Here is a 23,828-nt window from a genome sequence, read left to right on the forward strand (position 1 = left end):
GAACTTCAATCTTAACAAAGATGAGCTGCAACCACCTCCATCACTTTTGCGAAGACCCGAGAGGTACTGGTGGAGCCAAAGGGAAGGACGGTGAACTGAAAATGCTTGTGGACCACTGTGAACCACAAGTAATGCCTGTGGGCTCCCAGGGCGGGGTTGTGAAATTACTCACCCTGCAAATCCAACACTACTAATCAGACTCGAGGCTCCAAGGCGGACCTGAACCAGGGTGAGCATTTTGAATTTCTCTTTCTGCTTAAAGGCATTGAGAGGGTGCAATTCTAAGATAGGACGGTCATCCATCCTTTTGGCTCCAGAAACTAGCAGGAGTAGCAACTATAAGATACATCTAGGGTGGACATCCTCTTGATTGCTCCTTTGGCCAAAAGAGCCTGCACTTCCTGACTGAGCAAGGAGAGCTGATCCTCTGTCCACCATTCTTAGGATAGATGCAGATGAGTTTTCATGGATGGTAGGGTGTACCCCTTCCACACAGTCTAAAGCACTCCCTTGTCTGAAGTAATTGCAGACCATTGGGACAAGTGCTGCCAGAACCTGCCACCAACGGGATAGCTGTGCTGTGGATGTAGGGTGTACTAAAAAGGCTTTGAGATTGCGGCTGCTTGAGGGGTGGGGGACTGGGCAGTTCCTTTGGCCTGACTCCCAGGTCCTTTAGGGGATTCGTGGCCATGTCCACCAAAGGACTGATAAGTTTGTTTTACCAGCAGGTATCGTGGGTGCCCATAAGTTCCCTGACCACGTCCGCAGTAGGGACGAAAGGACTGCAGCTAAGCCTGGGCCAGATGAAGAAAGCCCAAGAGATCTGATGGTGATCTGGGTCTTTCAAAAGCACCCAAGCCTGTGTGTGCCTTTTTCCCAAATAGGCCAGAACAGTCAAAGGGCATGTCAATCAGGGACTCTTGAACATTCTTCAAGAACCCAGTGGACTGCAATCTGGCATGACGACAGAGCACCACTGTAGAAGCCACTGGTCTGCCTTGGGAGTCTATTGTGCCCAGCCTGCACCTGATAACAAATTTTATTGCATCCCGGCCTTCCACACGGTCTTGTTTGAGGATGGCACGGCCCAGGAAGCAGCTGTGCATCTGAATCCCACAAGGCATCGGAGTATCTGTCCAGGAGGCATGGGGTGTTCACAGATTGCAAGGCTAGGTTGGTGAAAGAAAAAATAGGCTTCCCAAAGCTGTCTAGACTCTTGGATTCCCTGTCGGGAGGGTATGCATTTAGGTTGACCTCAGAGGTGGAACTTTCAGTGGAGGGGTGCTGGGAGACAAAGGTACAGTGTCCTGGGGCGGAACAATGGCGACTGACAATCATGCAGTGCACAGGGGCCCCTGTGCAAGGGTTATCCCAGACCCCCAGGAGAATATTGGTGAGGGCTTCATTTAAGGGGAGCAAGGGCCCAGCTGAACCCACTACTGGTTTTAGCACTTCATTCAACGCAGTGGTCTTGACCTCGACTGCTGACAGTTGCAGGTCAAGGACCCCTTTTGCCCTGGGGCAAAGGATGCACCTTCCTCCAATGCTGGTCCCGAGAGTAAAGCTTGCCAGTATCTGGGGGAAATGTCCAAACCACTGGCATCACCCAAATCTTCTTACAAGTTTTCAGTTAGATCAAGTCCTCCTCCATGAGACCAAACTCTTTCTCCCCATCTCCCCTTTCAGAGAGGAAGTGACTATCAAGTGGCGGGAAGTTCAGTGGTTGGTAAGGCCTGGACAGCACAACAACAATGTCAAACAGTGCTGGTTTGGAGTCGCAGATGATGATGATAGGCTCATATTGGAGCAGTACTAGTGATATCACCGGGAGGGAGGTGAGGTGGAAGGAGGCTCCTATGGCTGTGTTGGTCCAGAGCTGGGAGTGGATCTAGAGGGCCCACCTGGCTTTGGGTTTTGAGGGGGAGGGGGTGAACCTGCCAGTGGTAACCAAGCCTGGGAACCTTGCAGCTCTGAGCCCAGGGCCTTCTGTTTGGAGTAAGAAGTCCAAGACATTTAAGCTATGATCCCAATGTTTCAGCCTCAATCCTTGGTCTGAGTGATGCTTAATCTAATGCTTTCTCATAGCAATCACATTAGCTCATCTTATGATTGATCTTTTAGGTTTGTCAGTCCAGCCGCCCTACACCACCACCATTCTAGACAAGTTGGTGCTTAGGACTAGAGCAGCTTTTCTCCCAAGTGATTCTATGCCTTGGACCTCCAAAAGGGTGCTAAGCTTTAATACTGATCGTACCAAAGTGGATCAGGTGGATGATCAGTTCTCTGTGGGGTTCTCTGGGGCATGAAAGGCAGTGCAGTGCAGAAGAGGACATTTTCAAAGTGGATAATCTTCTACATTACGATCTGCTACACTTTGGTCAAGAAGCAGCCTACAGAAGTGAGGGCCCACTCCACCAGAGCCAAGGCTGCTACCACTGCACCAGCATGCAGAGTGCCTGTCATGGATATTTGTCAAACTTAATTGTGGGCATCAGTGTACACATTCACAAAGCATTATTGCCTTCACAGCCAGGTCCAACAGGAAGGTAATTTTGGATGTTTATTCCTGCAGGTCTTTTTGGTTTGAGTCATTCCACAGACCAACCACTGTGGAGTAACTGTTTGGTATCTATTTTAAAGGTGAGAAATCTGCAGTTAGAAATATCTATAAGAAGAACAAGTTACTTTCGTTTGGTAGCACTTATCTCATCTAGGGTGGATACTCTTATCTTATCACAGATGCCTCACCACCCTCCAAATTCCCTGTTGTGCAGAATGGACTTTTCCATCTAAAAAGGTCCCATCTTAGAGATCTGCCCACCTGACCCATAATTTTGTTTTTAATGGGGGTAGAGGTCTGCATCCTAAGGAATGGACTGTCTAAAAAACGAATCAGATGTCAGCACAGTTGGGTGGCTCCTGTACGGGGTCCAGCCATCACTTCCAATGTGAAGCAGTTGATGTAGAGCTAAAGGACACCGCCTAGTGGCATGCAGTGCCCATGCAGAAAAATCATCAATATCCAGTCTGACACCTAGGGATAGTCTAAAGCTAAGGTATCTGTGGTTAAATAGAGTATCAACCAGAAAGAGCATTTCCAAAGTTAAGTTGTTCATTGGTAAATTTTAGGATTGTGGTATTTGGGGCTTAGGCCTGTTAAGTGAGATGGAATAGGATGAAATACTTGCTTAACTTAGGGAGGTGGTCTTCCAGCTTCCACTATGATTAGTTAAGCTCCAAATTGTATATCCTATATTGCTGTGGATCCAGTTTGTTTTGGAGGAGTTTGGTTCCTATACCAACTTGCATTGTTTGTGTGAGCTTGGAGATGGGTACATTTTATTACATGTGTGTTCTGCCATACATGATTTTTGGTGGGTGGAGATGAGGGATTGTGTTGTGGGCGGCAAGAGGAAACACTGACCCGACAATGGATACTGACTTACAGGTATAGCTAGTCACACATTTAACCCTACTAGGAATATGACAAAATGTTTTAAAAAAATAGTGTGTTATGGGTCTGGTTCTAGCAAGGGGGAATACTGATAAACATTGCCGTAATGCACAAATGCCAACGCTTGGATGAATTGCAGAATGGGATGGATTTGTTTATGGGAATTTAAGAGGTAATATGTAGGATGTTCTCAGATGCGCAAAGAAATGGAAGATGATCTGGGCCACCTCGAAACATAGGATGGAGCTACCAGAAAAAAATGTAAATCTTAAAGCGCAATGTTACTGCAAGATACAATCTAAGTTTATTTTGAGCAGGCTTTTGTATGTAGCAATGAATGTTGAAAATGTCAATAAGCCAGTGGGTGTGAGGGTTTGAGATGATTTCACTTTTTTATGACTGTGTTTATTGACGAAGCATCTAGGGGACATGTGAATGTTGACGGAATTGTTTTCTCTAATGTTTTGTATATTACTAAAATGAAAAAATTGGAAACCAATTAGATGGTATATATATATTTTTTTTTTTTTTTTTTTTTGGGGGGCGTTTGCTATTCCTAAACGTCTGATGAATTCTTCCTGCTGCAGGTTCCTCACCTTGTAAAAAATTCCCTAGGGCGTCAGACTAGATCTGAAAATTTCAAAGTAGTCCTGTGCTCCAGTAGATAGCGTGCAGCTGTGCGCAAATGTAGTTTCACTCCAGAAGTGACAAACCGAGCCCACATAGAAGTGACACCCATGCACACTGACATCAGTTCCGTCTTTACTGTGCCTTCAGACACTGATTAGGAGCTTCTCCTTGGGCATGTTTTAATCCTTTTTTTCAAATTTCTTACTTCGGTGTGCAAGGGTAAATGCCACCCCATTTATAAAAAAAAAAAAAAAAAAAAAACTGGGGCAGGCTGTGTAAGAATGTGTGTTACGGACTCTAACAGAGAATATTTAAAGTGCCTGGGGTTGGAGCACGAATCCAGAGCCTGTAATGACTGTGCTCCGATGAATCTGAAGGCCATACAGGACATTGTATTGAGGTTCCCAAGACTGCTGTTGCGCTGAGATGAATTCTGCCTAGAGTGGAGCTTGGGACTCCTGTATGCATTCCTGCCACTACCCCACCTGCCTTGGGTTCTGAAGATCAAAACCAACTGGGCCAAGTCATCTTAGTGGCACCGGACTGGGCAAGGAGAGTGTATTATCCTGGTCTTTGAAAGCACCCATCCTAGTGTTCTGATGCGATGGGCCTGGAACCGATAATGAGTACGCGGTCTGCTGAAATGGCAAACATCCTCTACAGATCCTCACTTAGAACACAATGAGCAATGAGACTTCATCTCCCCGCACGCCCTCGCCTCGCCGGACTACATCCTCCTAGGTGACCTCAACTTCCATCTGGAACAAAACAACGACCCCAACACCACCACCCTGCTCGACAACCTCGCCAACCTCGGCCTCAAACAACTGGTGAACACCGCCACCCACATCGCCGGACACACGCTTGACCCCATCTTCTCCGCCAGCAAACACGTCGTCTTCAGCCACGCCTCCGCCCTACACTGGACCGACCACAGCTGCGTCCACTTCACTTTCCGACGCGAGACCCGCCACCTCCGCACCCAACCCATCCCTCGTCGACAGTGGAACAAGATCCCCGAAGAGCAACTCTTCTCCGCACTCGCCGCCAACCAACCCACCCTCACCACCGACCCAAACGATGCAGCCCTCAACCTCACAAACTGGATCTCCAACTGCGCAGACATCCTTGCTCCCCTCAAACGCACGCATCGACAGACCAACACCAAAAAACCTCTCTGGTTCTCTGACACCCTCAAAGAATCAAAGAAAACTTGTCGCGCCCTTGAGAAAGCCTGGCGCAAGGACCGCACCACTGACAACATGACCGCCCTCAAGAACGCTACCCGCGAACACCACCACCTGATCCGCGCTGCCAAAAGGAACTTTTTCACCGACAGACTGGACAAAAACAGACACAACAGCAGAGAACTCTTCAGCATCGTCAAGGAGTTCTCCAACCCCAGCGCCAACGCCGTCACGCCCTCACAGGATCTGTGCGAATCCCTCGCCACTTTCTTCCATCGCAAGATTAGCGACCTCCACGACAGCTTCAGACCCCAGACCCAATCAAACACCACCGAACCGGCATCCACGGCCATCACCCTCAACAACTGGTCCCACATAAACACGGAAGAAACCAAATCCATCATGAACTCTATCCACTCCGGTGCCCCTTCGGACCCCTGCCCGCACTTCATCTTTAACAAAGCCGACGACATCATCGCCCCGCACCTCCAGACCGTCATCAACTCTTCTTTTTCTTCTGCTACCTTCCCCGAATGCTGGAAACACGCCGAAGTCAACGCCCTACTAAAGAAACCTACGGCTGACCCGAGCGACCTGAAAAACTTCCGCCCCATCTTTCTTCTGCCTTTCCCAGCCAAAGTAATAGAGAAGACCGTCAACAAACAGCTGACCACATTCCTGGAAGACAACAACCTGCTCGACCCCTCACAAACCGGATTCCGAACCAACCACAGCACTGAAACCGCCCTCATCTCCGTCACTGATGACATCAGAACCCTGATGGACAACGGTGAAACAGTCGCCCTCATTCTGCTCGACCTCTCGGCTGCCTTTGACACCGTCTGTCACCGCACCCTAATCACCCGCCTCAGCTCCACCGGAATCCAAGGCCAGGCCCTGTACTGGATCGCCTCCTTCCTCTCAAACCGTTCCCAAAGAGTTTACCTCCCTCCGTTTCGCTCAGAACCCACCGAGATCATCTACGGCGTACCCCAAGGCTCATCACTCAGCCCGACACTCTTCAATGTCTACATGAGCCCCCTCGCCAACATCGTACGCAAGCACGACATCATCATCACCTCCTACGCCGACGACACCCAACTTATACTCTCCCTCACCAAGGACCCCGCCAGCGCCAAGACCAACCTACAAGAGGGTATGAAGGACGTTGCAGATTGGATGAGGCTCAGCCGCCTAAAGCTGAACTCTGAAAAAACGGAAGTCCTCATCCTCGGCAACACCCCGTCCGCCTGGGACAACTCCTGGTGGCCCACGCCCCTCGGCACCGCACCGACCCCCACAGACCACGCCCGCAACCTCGGCTTCATCTTGGACCCTCTTCTCACCATGACCAAGCAAGTCAACGCCGTGTCCTCCGCCTGCTTCCTCACCCTCCGCATGCTCCGCAAGATCTTCCGCTGGATCCCCGCCGACACCAGAAAAACCGTGACCCACGCCCTCGTCACAAGCCGCCTGGACTACGGCAACACCCTCTACGCCGGGACCACAGCCAAACTCCAAAATCGCCTGCAACGCATTCAAAACGCCTCGGCCCGCCTCATCCTCGACATAACCCGCAGCAGCCACATCTCCGCACACCTGAGACACCTGCATTGGCTCCCAGTCAGCAAAAGGATCACCTTCCGACTTCTCACCCACGCACACAAAGCCCTCCACGACAAGGGACCGGAATACCTCAACAGACGCCTCAGCTTCTACGTCCCCACCGGCCTCCTCCGCTCCTCTGGCCTCGCACTCGCTGCTGTCCCTCACATCCGCCGCTCCACGGCGGGTGGGAGATCTTTCTCCTTCCTGGCGGCCAAGACCTGGAACTCCCTCCCCACCAGCCTCCGGACCACCCAGGACCACTCCGCTTTCCGGAGACTCCTAAAGACCTGGCTGTGTCTGAGCAGCGATAACCCCCCTTTTTCCCCTAGCGCCTTGAGACCCGCACGGGTGAGTAGCGCGCTTTATAAATGTTAATGATGATGATGATCATCATTCACGGTATGAGGGCCATCTGCAAATGTTGGGAGATAACTCCATGTTTTTTTCAGACGTGCTTAGGCTTGGACCACAAAACTGCTTTATTGTGCATTTAACAGCGACTGAGAATTTTACCAGGGAGTCAAGGCTAGCTTAGTTGGGATAATGTTGATACTAATATGGATATACAATAAAAATTCACATGTATTCAACATTATTTTTGCATAACACTTAAATGTCTTTTTGCTGGAGTAGACATAATGGGTATTCTACTCTATCTTCTCTAGGCTAGAGCTTTCAGTCACAGGGCTCCATTAAGCGCTTTAAAAAGCTTTTAAGGGGCGTGACACTTCATTTTTCAGCACAGCTCCCAAAAGTCATTGGGGACTTGAGGAATTCAGGGTTGCAGGGTGCAGTACCTTGTGGCCAAAAGAGGTCCCAAGGGACACCTAGGGATAGCCTGTGGTACTGTACACTACCTGCTTTGTGCACATTACAACAGTAAATGTTGCAGGATTTTTTCAGCCAGCATATTACAAGTGTAAATGCGTTAACATGACCATGTTACTGCTTGCATTTCACATGCTTTACTTAATGTCTCTTTATCGGAGTGTTTGCTTTTTTCAGGATCTTACTTTTTTTTCTCAGCCAGCACATTACTTTCGTCTCCCGCAAGGTCACACGAATGCCAATAGCGCTATGCAGATATCACTTCACTGCATACAAAAAAAAAAAACGTAAAAAAGTGCCACTTTCAATACTTTTTTGCAGTTGGCGGATCAGACTCCTTTTCTTAAATCTCCTGTTGTGATTACATTTATTAAAAGGATTGTATGATTTATTTCCACCTTTACCCTGTATGATGCCATAGAAGGCGTTGAATTAAGTGCTCACTTATTTGATGTGCATCCCTTTTAAACTACTGCACAGTGACCCATGAGACTTCTGACATTGACGACTGTTTTTCTCATCAGCATGTAGACAGCTAGCCCTGTGAGCAAGCTACAGGCTGTAAACCCACCTTGTACAACATCCTTTCCAGATAAGTTGGTTTTGAGAACTCCAGCTTCCTTTCTCCTGAAAGTGGTCACTCCATTTCATGTTGGGCAGGCTGCCACACTTCCTGTCTTCCCTGCCACACCTCAGTCCTCCAAGGAGGAAGAGAAACTCCATAATTAGACCCAAAGTGGGCACTAAGCTTTTATATAGATAATTTCAAAGAATATCAAGTGGATGCTCAGTCCATTGTGGCGTTTTATGGTTCAGGGTTCTGCAGAATGTTCTGTCTCTCTCCTAAATTAATTGTTTTCTTCATAAATATCTGCTCCATGACTCGCAAAGGCTTCAGGCTCACTCTCCAGAGGCAAAGCTTCTACTAATGTGCTGGTGTGTGGATTGCCTGTTCTGGATAGCTGTGTTGCCATTTGTGCACACATTCACAAAGCACTATTTCCTCGCCAGTCTGGTCTGTCGAGAGGGACATTTTGCCTGCTTTGTCCTGCAGAACTTTGTGGTCTGAGCCAGCCCGCAGACTCACCTCCTGGGACGTTCTGCTTTAGTGTCTATTGACCAGGTGAGGAATCTGTGGTTAGAAGTATCCAAAGGAACAGGTTACCATCAGTAACGATCTTTCTAGTGGAATCTCTAACTGCAGATTCCTCCTCAACCCTCCCACCTCTTTGTTTTGTGAACTGGACTCTTTTCATTCTAAAGAGGCCCCAGTTGAGAGATTTACACACCGGGGTCATGCCAGGCTGCTGATGGGATCTACGTCTGAGGGGGTGCACAGCCTAAGAAGACAACTGATGTCAGGGTAAATGGGTGATGCTTATACGCAGCTCAGCTATAGTCTTCCGGATCATAATGATTTTGACATGGAGCAGCACAAAGCTGCCTACTGGTGTGCAGGTGTGCCGCTTTGAATTTCCGCATCTAGTTTGATGTCTGTGGAATAATCAAAAGATGGGGAATCTGTGGTCATATAAGTTTATCCACCAGGAAGATTTCTTGAGAATGCAAGTACCCTGCTCGTTAAGCATTGTTTTTTAATGCTTGTAAAAAGAAGTAAGGGTAATGACTCAGAGCCGGGTCTTAATATTGTCATTGGGTGACAGGCCATCACTATTAGGAGATTCATACAGAGTTGGCTTTTCCTCTGTCCTCCGACGTCAAAAAGCAGGTTAGATGCTGCTAAAATGGAAGTTGCCAACGGGGTCACTCTTAATGTCTTTCTCACAAAAAGACAACTAATAACTGCAGAAACAGCCTGTAAATTGTGGAACAGCTTTAAAGTATAATTTGTTACATTGCAGAGGCATACAATACTGTGGAACTGTATGTGCGTACGTGAGGAGGTGGCCCTGTAGATCTCTGCAGTGGTGCCCTTTTGTCTGTTGTGTGGGTGAATGGAGGCAGCTTCATGTGTGGTGGTCTCCATGTGCAAGAATACTTGTTCAGTAATATATAAAAACATACAGTATTCATGTAGACAGTTTACCAGGATTACCCAGATGGAGTACCTGTTATTTACTAACTATTGTATTTAGCCTCTCTAAATAGGTGATTGACCTTTTACTTTGCCTTTAACGTGAAACTGAACATGAACTTTGTAATCATGTTTTTTTCTTTTATATTAGGTTGTTCACAGGGATTTGAAGCCCAGCAATATTCTTTATGTGGATGAGTCTGGAAATCCAGAGTCCATTAGAATATGTGACTTTGGGTTTGCAAAGCAACTCCGAGCAGAGAATGGTCTTCTAATGACTCCATGTTATACAGCGAACTTTGTTGCACCTGAGGTTATTATAACACTTTAAAATTCCTATTTTTATCTCAATGTATATTACATTATGGACAGCGTATTATGTGAGTTGAATGCTTTATTTTGTCTCTCCAAATGGTCCTAGATCCATTAGACTCCATGTTACATCACCACTTGGGTTTATATTTCTTTTGAAACTACAACAGTTGATGCATTCCCAATATTGCTCTGTCCTATTCCACCACTGCAGAAGAATTAGGAAATTAATGGGTTTGGGTGAAAAGTGTGTGCAGATTATGCTTCCATCCTACATTTATTTCTTTGGAAACCCTATCCTATAGCTGATCCTTGAAGAGCTGCTCCAGTGATCTCCCAATTGCCCATTAATTAACATTACATACCAACCCAAAACAACTGTCACAATGCCTTACAAGACCACTTAAGGCTGTGAACTGCTGTGAATTGTCCCATACCAACTTTCAAGGCATTTTGCAAACTGTTAGGCCAGGCCTTGCGATTAACCCCTACCCCAGCAGGGGTTGAAATAACATATAGTATTAAAATTACTTTGTTAAAGGACCCTAGAAATTCACTGAAACAAACAGGTTACCAGGACGTTATTAGGTTCTGAATTTACTTGTACAAAACCATAGAAATTCAGCAGATAGAGTTCTATCATTTAACTGTAACTCGCAAGCTAAGGTAACTATAACTCGTGCCTTCACCATGCTCAGCTAATTGCTCCACATATTAGGTTATTGATGAGATCTGGTATGACATTTTTGTTGTAACTGCAACATTTGCAATAACATAATTGATGAGAAAACTGTGCATGGCAAGTGTGCGAGTTATAGTTACTTGAAAGAACTCTAAAACTGCTGAATTTCTATGGTTTCGTACAAGTAAATTCATAACCTAACTAAGTCTCAGTAACCTTTTTTGTTTTTTTTCAGTGAGAATATATATGTTCGATGGCATGTGTAGCTTCAGATACACATGCTTTTCATAAGTTTGCAATCTAGTGTTGGGCTCGGAGTGTTACAAGTCGTTTTTCTTAGAAGAAGCTTTTTCGAGTCACGAGATCGAGTGGCTCGAAGCTTTTTCGAGTCACGAGATCGAGTGACTCTTCCTGGTGACAGTGCGCAGGGGCATTGAGTCCATTTTAGATTGTTTTCTTTCCGCCGTCTGGTTCGGACGTGCTTCCTTTCACTCCGGTAGATCATGGTTCGATACTATCTAAACTTCTGTCTTTTTCTATAAACGTCGGTATAGTTTTCAATCGCTTTTTTCTCACATTCGATTAGATTGCAATTGCATGGGTCGATTTAAACGCAAGTTTCGGGCGACCACGCCCTTCTCGGGCCTACTTCGACTTGTAGTTGACAATGTTAGGCTGATGGAATGGACTCAGTTTCGCTTTTGCCCTCTGTCACGCCAAGTTCCCATACACCGACCAAGAATGTGTGCAACCTCTGTCTCTCTCTCCATATCACAGGGAAGAAAGCTGTGAAGCATATCGATCCTTCCATTTGAAGAAAACTCTGAGGGATCGAAGAGCACATCGGTTGGAGAAGGTGTCCAAGTTGTCAAACGCCCAACATTTTGGGAGAAGAACAAGCCCAGACTGCAGTTTCCATCACAGACTCTGATTCAGACAGTGACTCAGATGGGGACAGCCAGCCGATTCCAGCGGCGCAGTAAGTGAGTACATCAGCCTCTTCCCATCACCTAAAGGCAACTAAAAAGACATCAGCACTGGACTTGGGTCCACTACTGCTCGACGACCATGGTCGGACCCGAAAGAGACATATATGGTAAACCAACCTCCGGGTTCAGCACTGAAAAAGACCAAAGTGCATTCGGTACCAACCGAACAGTGTTCTACTCCTGTTTCAGGATTGAGTAGAAAAACTGAGACTTCCACTTCAGAGCCGGAAAAACTGCCATCAACTTCAGGGCTGACATTCTCGGCCCAACTAAAACATTCAGTCTCCAAACTTTCGGTGCTAAAACCGGTGGGTGAAATATATGCTCCCACTACCAAGGAGTCTTCAGACATAAGGCCCATACTAGAAGTAATGGACGGTAAACATCCACAAAGAAACTTAAAAGATTATTGCTTCTCCTCCTACAGCCAAGAGAAAGTTAACTTTCCAAGAGACTTAAGAAGCTGGGCCTCCACCTGCTAAGATATTCTAGCATAAGGAGAAACCAAAAGCAGTACACTAGCCTTCACCACCACATTCTTCTTTACTTTCTGCTTCTCCACCACCAGATACTCCACCACCTTCACAGAGTTCTCCACAGTCCCCTAAATCTTCCCATGGGTGTGATTTAGGTGACACTCAATACAATGTTGATCCATGGGATTTATATGATCCAGACCCTATACCATACAGTGATTCTGATTCATACCTGGCTAGGCCACATCCACCGGAAGATACCACTGCCTACGACCAGGTCATAGCTAAGGCAGCTGCATATCCTAACGTGCAGTTGCATACAGATCCCATGGAGGATGATTTTTTTTTTTTTTTTTTTTTTATTCAACACATTATCATCCACTCACAAGGAATATCAATGCCTACCCATGCTCCCAGGCATGCCTAAACATGCAGATGACGTTTTCAAGGAGCCAGTGAAGTCTAGGGTTATTAAACTAAGGGTAGACAAAGTACAAACCTGCACCTTCATACCCAATTTTTATTACCCAGCAATTGCCACCGGACTCTATTGTTGTTAGTACAGCCAGAAAAAGGGCAAATAGCCAATCCACAGTGGATGCTCCTCCCCCAGACAAGGAAAGTCGCAAGTTTGATGCAGCGGGGAAGAGAGTAGCTTGTCAAGCTGCTAATCACTGCGGAATTGCTAATTCTTAAGCTCTATTAGCAAGATACGATAGAGCTCATTGGGATGAGATGGAGGTGTCCTTACAGTATCTTCCACCAGAACACCAAAAAAGGGCACAGCAGATGGTTACAGAGGGCCAGGCTATCTCTAACAACCAAGTTAGGTCTGCCTTAGATGCAGCAGACACAGCAGCAAGTGGTATTAACACCAGTGTGGTCATTGGAAGGGACGCATGGTTACGAACTTCAGGGTTCAAACCTGAAATACAACAGGCAATATGCCTTTTGATAAACACTTATTTGGCCCAGAGGTAGATACCACCATAGAGAAACTAAAGAAAGACTCAAACAGCTAAGGCTATAAGTGCCCTTTACACTACCCCTGCCCGGGGGACTTTTCGTAGGCCCCAGTTTAGAGGTGGTTTTAAACCATCAACCTCCGAGCCGTCCACATCCCAGCAAATGCAAGGGCAACAGTTTTACACCAGAGGCTCTTTCAGAGAATCTTACAAGGGAAACGACTTTTAGAGGTAGAGGTAAATCCACAACCACATGAGGTTACTCCACCTCCACTAAACAGTGACTTTCTCCCCACACAGTATACATCTCCTGAGGGAGGAAGATTGAAACATTTCTACCAACAATGGCACAACATTACAACAGATCAATGAGTCCTGTCAATTATCCAGAATGGTTATTGCCGAAGACTCATCTCTACTCCACCAAACATTCCCCCTCGCTCGCACAGTTTTTCTCTGGAACACCTACATTTATTAAAACAAGAGATACAATCACTTCTATTCTAGGATGCTATAGAGATGGTACCTATACCACAACAGGGGACTGGAGTATATTCTCTATGCTACCTTATACCAAAAAAGGATGGTCTTCTCAGACCATTCCTGGATCTCAGACCCCTCAATCAGTACATCCTGTCAGAGTATTTCCACATGGTCACTCTTTAGGACGTCATTCACCTGCTACAAAAACAAGACTACATCACAGCGTTAGATCTAAAAGATGCTTGCTTCCACATTCTCATACATCCAGCACTTTGCAAATTTGTGATAGCAGGCAAGCACTACCAGTTCAAAGTACTTACCTTTGGAGTAACAACAGCACCAAGGGTATTCACCAAATGCCTCGCAGTGGTTGCAGCATACCTCAAGAGGCAACATATACATGGACGACTGGCTCATAAAAACCAGCACCATTCAAACGAGTCAACTGCACACACAGTACATAGTGGATACCCCACACAGTCTGGGGCTCACAATCAATTACCTGAAATCTCATCTGCAGCCAGCGCAAATACACCTGTATCTGGGAGCAGTTCTGAACACTCAATCAGCATTAGCATACCCAAGCCCACAGAGAATTCAAGCTTTCCACAATCTTATATCTCAACTACAATACAATCACTCTTACACTGTAAGGTTTATCAGAAACGTTTGGGAATTATGGCATCGTGCATAGCAATAGTATCCAATGCACGTCTAAACATGAGACCCCTACAACAGTGTCTCTTAACAATGGTCTCAAGCACAAGGTCATCTTCACGATCTAGTGCTGTTGGACCGCCAAACTTGCAACTCTCTTCAATGGATGAATCACACCAACTTATGAAAAGGGTGGCCATTTCAGGACCCTGTGCCACAGACCATAATTACAACCGATGCATCAATGATGGGTTGGGGAGCCCATCTCAACAACCTTACCGTACAGGGGGAATTTTACTAAATTCAACAAACTTACCACATAAATCATTTGGAATTTGCTAGCAGTGTCCCTAGCACTCAAAGCTTTCCAACCACAGATCACGCACAAAACAGTGTTGATAAGGACAGACAACAAGACCACAAAGTATAATCTGCAAAAACAAGGGGGGACACTCATCTGAATTGTCCCTTCTAGCACAGACAATTTGGAAATGGTCAATTCACAATCACATTCAGCTACTCGCAGAGTACATCCCAGATTACACAACTAACTAGCGGACCTCTTAAGCAGGACGCAGCAACAAATACACGAATGGGAGATTCACCCACAAGTGATTCAACAGTACTTCTGCATGTGAGGAAACCCAGACATCGTCCTTCGCAACAAGCGAAAACGCAAAATGCCCAAACTTCACATACCCAGACCTTCGGTCCAAGGGCAATGCTCTATGGATCAATTGCTCAGGGATATTTGTTTACGCTCTTTCTACCCCCCCCCCCCCCCCCCCCCCACCTCACTTATTCAATTTCTGGTCAACAAGATCTGTCACACCTCCCTCACTATGAAGCTCATAGCTCCCACGTGGGCACGTCAACAGTGGGACACAACACTGTCAGATCTGTCTGTAGTTTCACATCACAAGCTTCCAAACAGACCGGACCTGTTGACTCAAAACAAAGGTCAAAATAGGCATCTTAATCCCAGTATGCTCAACCTAGCGATTTGGCTCCTGAGGGCATGGATTTTGAATATCTACAGCTCCCAACAGAAGGTATGGATATTCTAAAAGAAGCACACAAACCTACAACCAGACAGTGCTATGCAGCTAAATGGAAATGTTTTGGATATTACTGTCAACCCAAAAACATTGATCCATTTAAAGCATCAGTACAGGATAGTGTCTGTTATTTGCTTAATTTACAAAAAGCAAATCTTGCATACTCCTCTATTAAAATCCATTTAACAACAGAAGCTGCTTACCTCCAAAACAGATAGCATACTTCTCTGTTTAGAATCCCTGTCATAAAAGCTTTTATGGAAGGCCTTAAAAGAATTATTCCACCTAGGGCTCCACCAGCTCCTGTCTGGAATCCTAATATCTTCCTCACAAGGCTTATAGGTCTGCTGTTTCAACCCATGCATTCTTGCACTCTTCAATTTCTGTCATGGAAGGTTGCTTTCCTAGTAACAATTACTTCCTCAAGGAGAGGTAGTGAAATTCAGGCATTCACTTCAGCAGAAACTTTCTTCCAAATTCACAAAAATAAAATAGTACTTAGGACAAACCCAAAATTCCTACCTAAAGTACTTTCACATCAATCAGTCAGCAGAATTATCAGTCTTTTTTCCACAGATTCCACAGATTTTTTCAGCCAGATTCAGTTGCTGAAAGAGCTCTTCACACTCTTGATGTTAAGAGCTCTCGTTTATTAAGTAGATAGAACAAAAGATTTCAGAAAATCTAAACAACTTTGTGGCTTTTCAACAACCTCATAAGGTAATCCTATTTCAAAACCAGGATTAGCCAGATAGATAGTAAAGTGTATTCAGACTTGCTATCTTAAGGCTAAAAGACAACTATTTGTAACTCCTAAAGCGCATTCTTCTAGAAAGAAAGGAACTTCAATGTCATTCTTCGGAAATATACACATGAAAGATATGCAAAGCAGCCATACGGTCCACACCACACACATTTACTAAACACTACTGTGTGGATGTGTTATCTCGCCAACAAGCAAATATTGGTCAAGCAGTGCTTAAAACACGGTTTCAAACTACTCCCAACAGGCTACCCACTGCTTATTTGTTTTGGGGGGGGGGGGGGGGGGGGGGGAGGGCGGCTTTTCAGTATATGCAAAGCATGTGTATCGAACGGAAAATGTTACTTACCCAGTAGACATCTGTTTGTGGTATGTAGCGCTGCAGATTCACATGCACTCTCCCCAGAAGCCTGTAGCCGTTGTAGTACTTTCTTTACGTAAATATATATATACACTGCATGGACATCTTTATATATATATATATATTTTATATATTTGGCATGTGTAGCTGCAGATACACACGCTGTGCATATCTCGCCATCTAGTATTGGGCCCGGAGTGTTAAAAGTTGTTTTTCTTCTAAGTCTTTTTTCGAGTCACAGGATTGAGTGACTCCTCCTCTCGGTGGTAGTGTGCATGTGCATCAACTCCTTTGTTAGATTGTTTTCATTCCGTCGTCAGGATCGGATGTGTTCCCTTTCGCTCTGGGACTTTCGGTTCGGAAATTCTCTGATCCCTCAAACTTTTCCCATACCATTGGTATTGTTTCGAACACAGTTTCTTTCTGCACTCGTACATTGGGATCAAGGAAATGCCCTTTTGGGCTCCTGCGCCCTCTTTTGGCCTGGTTGACCCTACTGCGTCATAGACTAATGGATCGGACTCCATTCCGATTATGTCCTCAGTGCCACGCCAAATTTCCATATACCGATCAGCATTTAGTCTGTAATATCGGTCTTTCTTCAGAACATTGAGAAGAAATCTGTGAGGACCTTTGGACAACTCCTGAACTTGAACCATATAGGGTGGCGGTGAGGGAACTTATAGCTACTTCACAGGGCCCGATTAGAATTCAATGGCTGCAGGAGATGAAATCTGCTTGGGCTAATATAGGTCTTTCCCACTACTGGGAACACCCGGAACGGATTCCCAATAACGCAAGACATCTCGTCAAAAGAAGATATTGGGAAAAAGTCAACGAAGATATATTGCGCCAAAAAGGGCTGGGTAGGCTAACATCAGAATTTCTCCAAATTAAACATGAACCTTGGCCCGAGATTTTCATGAACCTCCCTATGCCATCTCATGCTCGTGCCCTTTATCTACAGCTTAGATATGGTTCCCTGCCTACTAATATTTATACGGCCCACTGGTCATCCAGCGTCCTTTCGACTGATAGATGCATATCTTGTCCTCTTCATATAGAAACAATCGAGCATATTTTGTTTTTTTGTCCCTCATACAAGCACCCCAGAGGAAAGTGGATTATCCCCTTCGGTAAAAATGTATTAGTGTCGGATAGAGTTAATGCCACCAGAATATGCAAATATGAAACATCCACACTGGTTGCCTCCTCAGTTTCCAAATTTTTATCGGAGGCTTGGCGTATCCGTCGCAGGCTCATTTCTGTAGAGAGGCCCCAAGAGCTTTAGGCTGAGCCTTTGTTCACAGAGGGAGATCTCAATCAGATCTATATTGCTTCGTTCCTTCTTTTATCTCTTAATAAATGATATGTACCCTGTTATTTCTCTGATTTTACTCATTTATATGTGACATCTTTTCCTGTATTTTAGCTAGAACTCTGGACCTTTTTAGGAGTAAATTGAGACCGCATAAGCTAATTTTAATTTTAGTTGTAAGGATTTTATTGAAATATTTTTACGTTAGCTGATTATCAGACTTTTATAGTATCTTGAATGATTGTTATTATGAATTATGATGAGTTATTGCGATTCCAATGGATTTATACAATCATGTAAAACTGTTTTTTTCTTTTAAATTTAAATGGTCCAAATTCTTTGGACCGAATGTATTTAAATAAATAAAACCTGTGAGGTGTATCGGTCTTTTCGATCGGAGAAAACATTACGCGATCGTAGGGCAAGAAGACTGGAGATGTCGTATAAACACAGAGTCCACCACCAACACCCTCATAGGAGCAGGCACAAACGGCAGTTTTAATCCCAGACTTCGACTCTGAACAGGGTTTAGACAACATCAGCCAGCCAATAGCAGCAGTGCAGTACGTGAGTACACCTGCCCCAACATCAGCTTTTAGGACATCAGCCAAGTCCTTCGGTGCATCACTGCTGTTCCACCCGAAAAAAATTGTCAACACTCTTGGCTTTGGTGCAGCAAAAGGCCAAAATACTCGAACAACAGGTTACCACACCTGTTCCGATGTCAGGGTCTAGCTGAAAAATACTACCCTCAACCTCCGATCCGAGTCGACGCCCAACATCATCAGATCCGAAAAGAGTACACTCTGCTTAGGAGCTGAAACCTTGGCTAACGGCTTCGGACCCGAAACATCTCGGTCCAACATAGGAGCCGAAAAAGCATCCTATACAGAGGAGACAGGGCTTTCGGCTCGAATGAGGTAGGTGCCCAAAACATTTACTGAACATTCCTCGAAGGGCACAAAGCATACCTCTGAGCATCAAATGGAGGATTCGGACATTCAACCTATTTTGGAGGTTATGGACAGCAAGCAAAGGAGAATCCAAATCCAGAAAGACTGGTAAAATTATTACTTCTCTGCCTCCACAGACTAAAAGAAAGTTAGCATTTCAGGAGACTCTTGATACTGCCCCACCATTTGCAAAAATTTACAAGCAGAAGGAAAAGCCGAAACCGCTTGAGCTTTCTCCACCACATTCACCACAACGTTTATTCACCACAACCTCACTCCACCATCACACTCTCACACTTCTTTACAAGAAGAAGAAAGGGGTGATTCAAGTTACACTGTAGACCCATGGGACATGTATGATTCGGATCCTATCCCAGCTAACGTCCGGATCTCTGTCCTACCAGATCATCTCCACCAGGGGATAGTACAGCATATAACCAAGTTAAATCCAGGGCAGATGCATACCATGGAGTACAAATGCATGCAGAACCTTTAGAGGAGGATTTCCTTTTTAATACCCTATCCTCAACTTGCAAGCAGTTCCAGTGTTTACCAATGCCTCCTGGTATGCTTAAGCATGCAGAGGAAATATTCAAAGAACCAGTTAAAGTTAGGGTTCTAACAACGAGGATTGACAAAAAATATAAACCTACTCCCACAGACCCAGTTTACATCAGACAACAGTTACCACCAGATTCTATTGTGGACAGGGCAGCCAGGAAGCGTGCCAATAGTTAGTCTTCTGGGGATACCCCACCCCCTGACAAAGAAAGCCATAATTGATGCAGCGGGGAAAAGGGTGGCAACACAAGCAGCTAACCAATGGCGTATTGCCAGTTCCCAGGCCCTGTTAGCAAGATATGACAAGACACATTGGGATGAGATGCAAGAATTCTTGCAATATCTACCCAAAGAACACCAAAAGCGGGCGCAGCAAATTGTGGACGAAGGTCAGGCCATAACAAATAACCAAATTAGGTCTGCTCTAGATGCAGCTGACACTGCAGCTAGAGGAATTAATACCAGCATCACAGTTAGACGGCATGCATTGTTGAGGTCCTCAGGTTTTAAACGAGAGACACAACAGGCAGTCCTTAACCATAGAAAAGCTCAAAGACTCTGACACTGCAGAAGGCATGGGAGCCCTTTATACCACACCATTTGGGGTTCCTTTTGGAAACCACAATTTAGGGGAGGTTTTAAAAGCCAAACTACAGAGGCTTCCACCTCCCATCCAAAGCTAGGATGGCAGTATTACCCAAGGAGGTCATTCAGAGGCTCTTACAGAGGACAACATTTTAGGTCCAGAGGTAAATTTTCAGCCTCGAAAGGTGCGTCCACACCCACCAAACGACGACTTCCCAAACATCCCACAATCCCATACGTCTCCTGTGGGAGAAAGACTGCAACAATTCCATTCTCACTGGCAAAAAATCACCACAGATCAATGGGTGCTCTCAGTTATCCGCAATGGTTATTGCCTAGAGCTCATCTCCACTCCACCAAATATTCCACCTCGTTCTCACAGACTCTCTCCAGAACATACTATTCTACTAAAGCAAGAGGTGCAATATCTACTACTCAAGGAGGCAATAGCAATAGTTCCTATCTCCCAGCAAGGAACCGGAGTATATTCCCTGTATTTCCTTATACCAAAGAAGGATGATACTCTCAAACCCATTGTCGATCTCCGGCTTCTAAATCTATATATCCTGTCAGAACATTTTCACATGGTCACTCTAAAGGATGTCATTCTCTTAATGCAAAAACAAGATTACATGACAGCGTTAGACCTAAAGGATGCTTACTTCCACATTCCCATACACCCAGCTCACCGTAAGTATCTAAGGTTCGTAATCGCAGGCAATCACTATCAATTCAAGGTACTACCCTTTGGGGTAGCAACAGCACCAAGAGTGTTCACAAAATGTCTAGCTGTAGTAGCAGCATACCTCAGAAGGCAACACATACATATCTTCCCTTATCTAGACGGTTGGTTAATAAAATCCAACACCATTCTAAAATGCCAACAACACACACAATAGATACCCTACACAAATTAGGGTTCACAATCGATTACCGGAAATCTCTTCTTCAGCTAGCACAAATGAAACCTTATCTAGGCGCAATTCTGAATACTCAATCAGCATTAGCCTACCCAAATCCACCACGGATATAAGCCGTTCATTCCCTCATATCCCGAATACAGGCCAATCAAACCTAAGCAGTAAAATTTGTCATGAAACTATTGGGAATAATGGCATCATGCATAGCAATAGTGCTAAATGCACGTCTAAACATGAGACCACTGCAACAGTGTCTCTCGCAACAATGGTCTCAGGCACAGGGTCAGCTACAGAATCTAGTGTTAGACCGCCAACTTACAAATCTCTGCAATGGTGGAATCACAACAACTTAGGAAAGGGGCGGCCATTTCAAGACCTTGTTCCACACACCATAACGACAACAGATGCGTCAGTGATAGGTTGGGAAGCCAGTCTCACCAATTTAACGAAAAATGGGGAATGAGACTCAATCCAACAAACTTACCACATAAACCACTTGGAATTGTTAGCAGTATTCTTAGCCATCAAGGCATTTCAACCACAGATCATACACAAAATAGTCTTAAGGACAGACAACATGACAACAGTGTATTATCTGAAACAGCGGGGGGGCACACTCATTCCAATTGTCCCTGCTGGCTCAAACAATATGGAAATGGGCAATTCACAATCACATTCACCTGCTAGCAGAATACATCCCAGAGATACACAACCAGCTAGCAGACCTTCTTAGCAGGACACCACAACAAATACACGAATGGGAGATTCACCCACAAGTAATTCAATATTACTTTCAAATGTGGGGAACACCAAACATAGACCTTTTCACAACAAGCAAACACAAAATGCCAAAACTTAGCATCCAGATACCCTAACCCTCAGTCTAAGGGCAATTCTCTGTGGATCAACTGGTCTGGGATATTTGCATACCCTTTAACCCCCCCAGCCCCCTCTACCCCCGTCCCTCCCGTTAATTCCATTTTTGGTCAACAAGATGCGTCACACTTCCCTCACCATGATACTCATAGCTCCCACGTAGGCACGTCAGCACTGGTACACAACATTGCTAGATCTGTCAGTAGTACCACATTTCAAGCTTCCAAACAGACCAGACCTGTTAACTCAGAACAGGGGTCAAATCCGGCATCCCAATCCCAGTGCGCTCAACTTGGCGATTTTGATCCTTAGGTCATAACATTTGGATTTCTACAGCTTCCATTAGAATGTATGGCCATTCTAAAACAAGCACATAAACCAACAACCAGGCAGTGCTACGCAAACAAATGGAAACGGTTCGTATACGATTGTCAACCTAAAAATATCGATCCGCTTAAAGCATCAGTACAGGATATTGTGTTTTATTTGCTTTATTTACAAAAAGCAAATCTTGCCTATTCCTCTATTAAAAATTAATTTAACAGCGATATCAGCCTACCCACAAAATAGACAACATACCTCTCTGTTTAGAGTTCCTTTCATTAAAGTATTTATGGAAGTGCTTAGACGAATTATTCCACCTAGAGTTCCACCAGCACCTGCTTGGAATCTTAATATTGTGCTCACAAGACTTATGGGTCCCCCATTTGAACCCATGCACTCTTGCGCTATTTCGTTTCTAACATGGAAGGTTGCTTTCTTGGTAGGAATTACTTCCTTAAGAAGAGTAAGTGAAATTCAAGAATTTACTCTAGAAGAACCTTTCTTCCAGGTACACAAACACAAAGTAGTACTTAGGACAAATCCAAACATTTTGCCTAAAGTGATTTCACCTTTTCATATTAGTCAGTGGAATTGCCAGTCTTCTTTCCACAGCCAGACTCTATTGCTGAAACAGCTCTCCACACTCTTGATCTCAAAAGAGCTGTAATGTATTATGTAGACAGAACAAAGGACTTTTGGAAAACTAAATAACTTTTTGTTGCTTTCCAACAACCTCATACAGGTAATCCCATTTCAAAACAAGGTTTGCTAGATGGATTGTAAAATGTGTTAAAAAATGTACCTCAAAGCAAAAAGGCAGCTATTAGTAACTCCAGGAGCACATTCCACTAGGAGAAAGGGTGCCTCTGTGCATTATTAGGAAATATACCAATTGCAGATATATGCAAAACAGCCACATGGTCCACATCACACACATTCACTAAACATTACTGTGTGGATGTGTTCTCTCAACAACAAGCCAGTGTTGGACAAGCAATGCTAAAAACACAATTTCAAACTACTTCAACTCCTATGGGCTTACCACCGCTTACTTGGGAGGAGAACTGCTTTTTAGTCTATGCACAGCATGTGTATCTGCAGGTACACATGCCATTGAACAGAAAATGTCACTTACCCAGTGTACGTCTCTTTGTGGCATGTAATGCTGCAGATTCACTTGCACCCGCCCCTGTAGCCCGTAGTTGTTGTAATACTTCTGTACATATGTATGTTCAATGGCATGTGTAGCTGCAGATACACATGCTTTGCACATCCCACCATCTAGTGTTGGGCTCGGAGTGTTACAAGTTGTTTTTCTTCGAAGAAGTCTTTCGAGTCACGAGATCGAGGGACTCCTCCCCTTTCGGCTCCATTGCGCATGGGCGTCGACTCCATCTTAGATTGGTTTTTTTCCGCCATCGGGTTCGGACGTGTTCCTTTTCGCTCAGTGTTTCGGTTCGGAAAGTTAGTTAGAATCTCGGAAAATTCGATGGTATTGTTTACGTTCGGTATCGGGTTAGTTACTACAGATCGACACCGACTTTTTAAGAGCTCCGGTGGCACATCGGGGTGTTTTCGATCCCCCGTCGGGGCCTGGTCGGCCCGGCCACGTGTCTCTTCAAGGCTGATGGAACGGACCCCATTCCGCTTCTGCCCAAAATGTCACAACAAGTATCCGTATACAGATCAGCACCTGGTCTGTAACTTGTGTTTGTCTCCAGAACACAAAGAAGATACTTGGGAAGCCTGTCGAGCGTTTTGGTCGAGGAAGACACTAAGAGACTGAAGAGCTAGAAGACTGCA

At 45.1% G+C, this 23,828-nt stretch overlaps 1 protein-coding gene across 2 annotated transcripts in view; it reads left to right on the forward strand.

Annotated features, from left to right (window-relative positions):
* Positions 1-23,828, forward strand: part of RPS6KA3 (ribosomal protein S6 kinase A3) — a 540,094-nt gene that overhangs the window by 403,851 nt on the left and 112,415 nt on the right. For both annotated transcript variants that reach the window (XM_069205007.1, XM_069205008.1), the window contains exon 18: positions 9,894-10,055. In XM_069205007.1, the coding sequence (XP_069061108.1) occupies positions 9,894-10,055 (162 nt within the window). The remainder of the gene's footprint in view (positions 1-9,893; positions 10,056-23,828) is intronic.

This window comes from Pleurodeles waltl, chromosome 8 (assembly GCF_031143425.1).
Source record: "Pleurodeles waltl isolate 20211129_DDA chromosome 8, aPleWal1.hap1.20221129, whole genome shotgun sequence".
Lineage (NCBI taxonomy): Eukaryota > Metazoa > Chordata > Amphibia > Caudata > Salamandridae > Pleurodeles > Pleurodeles waltl.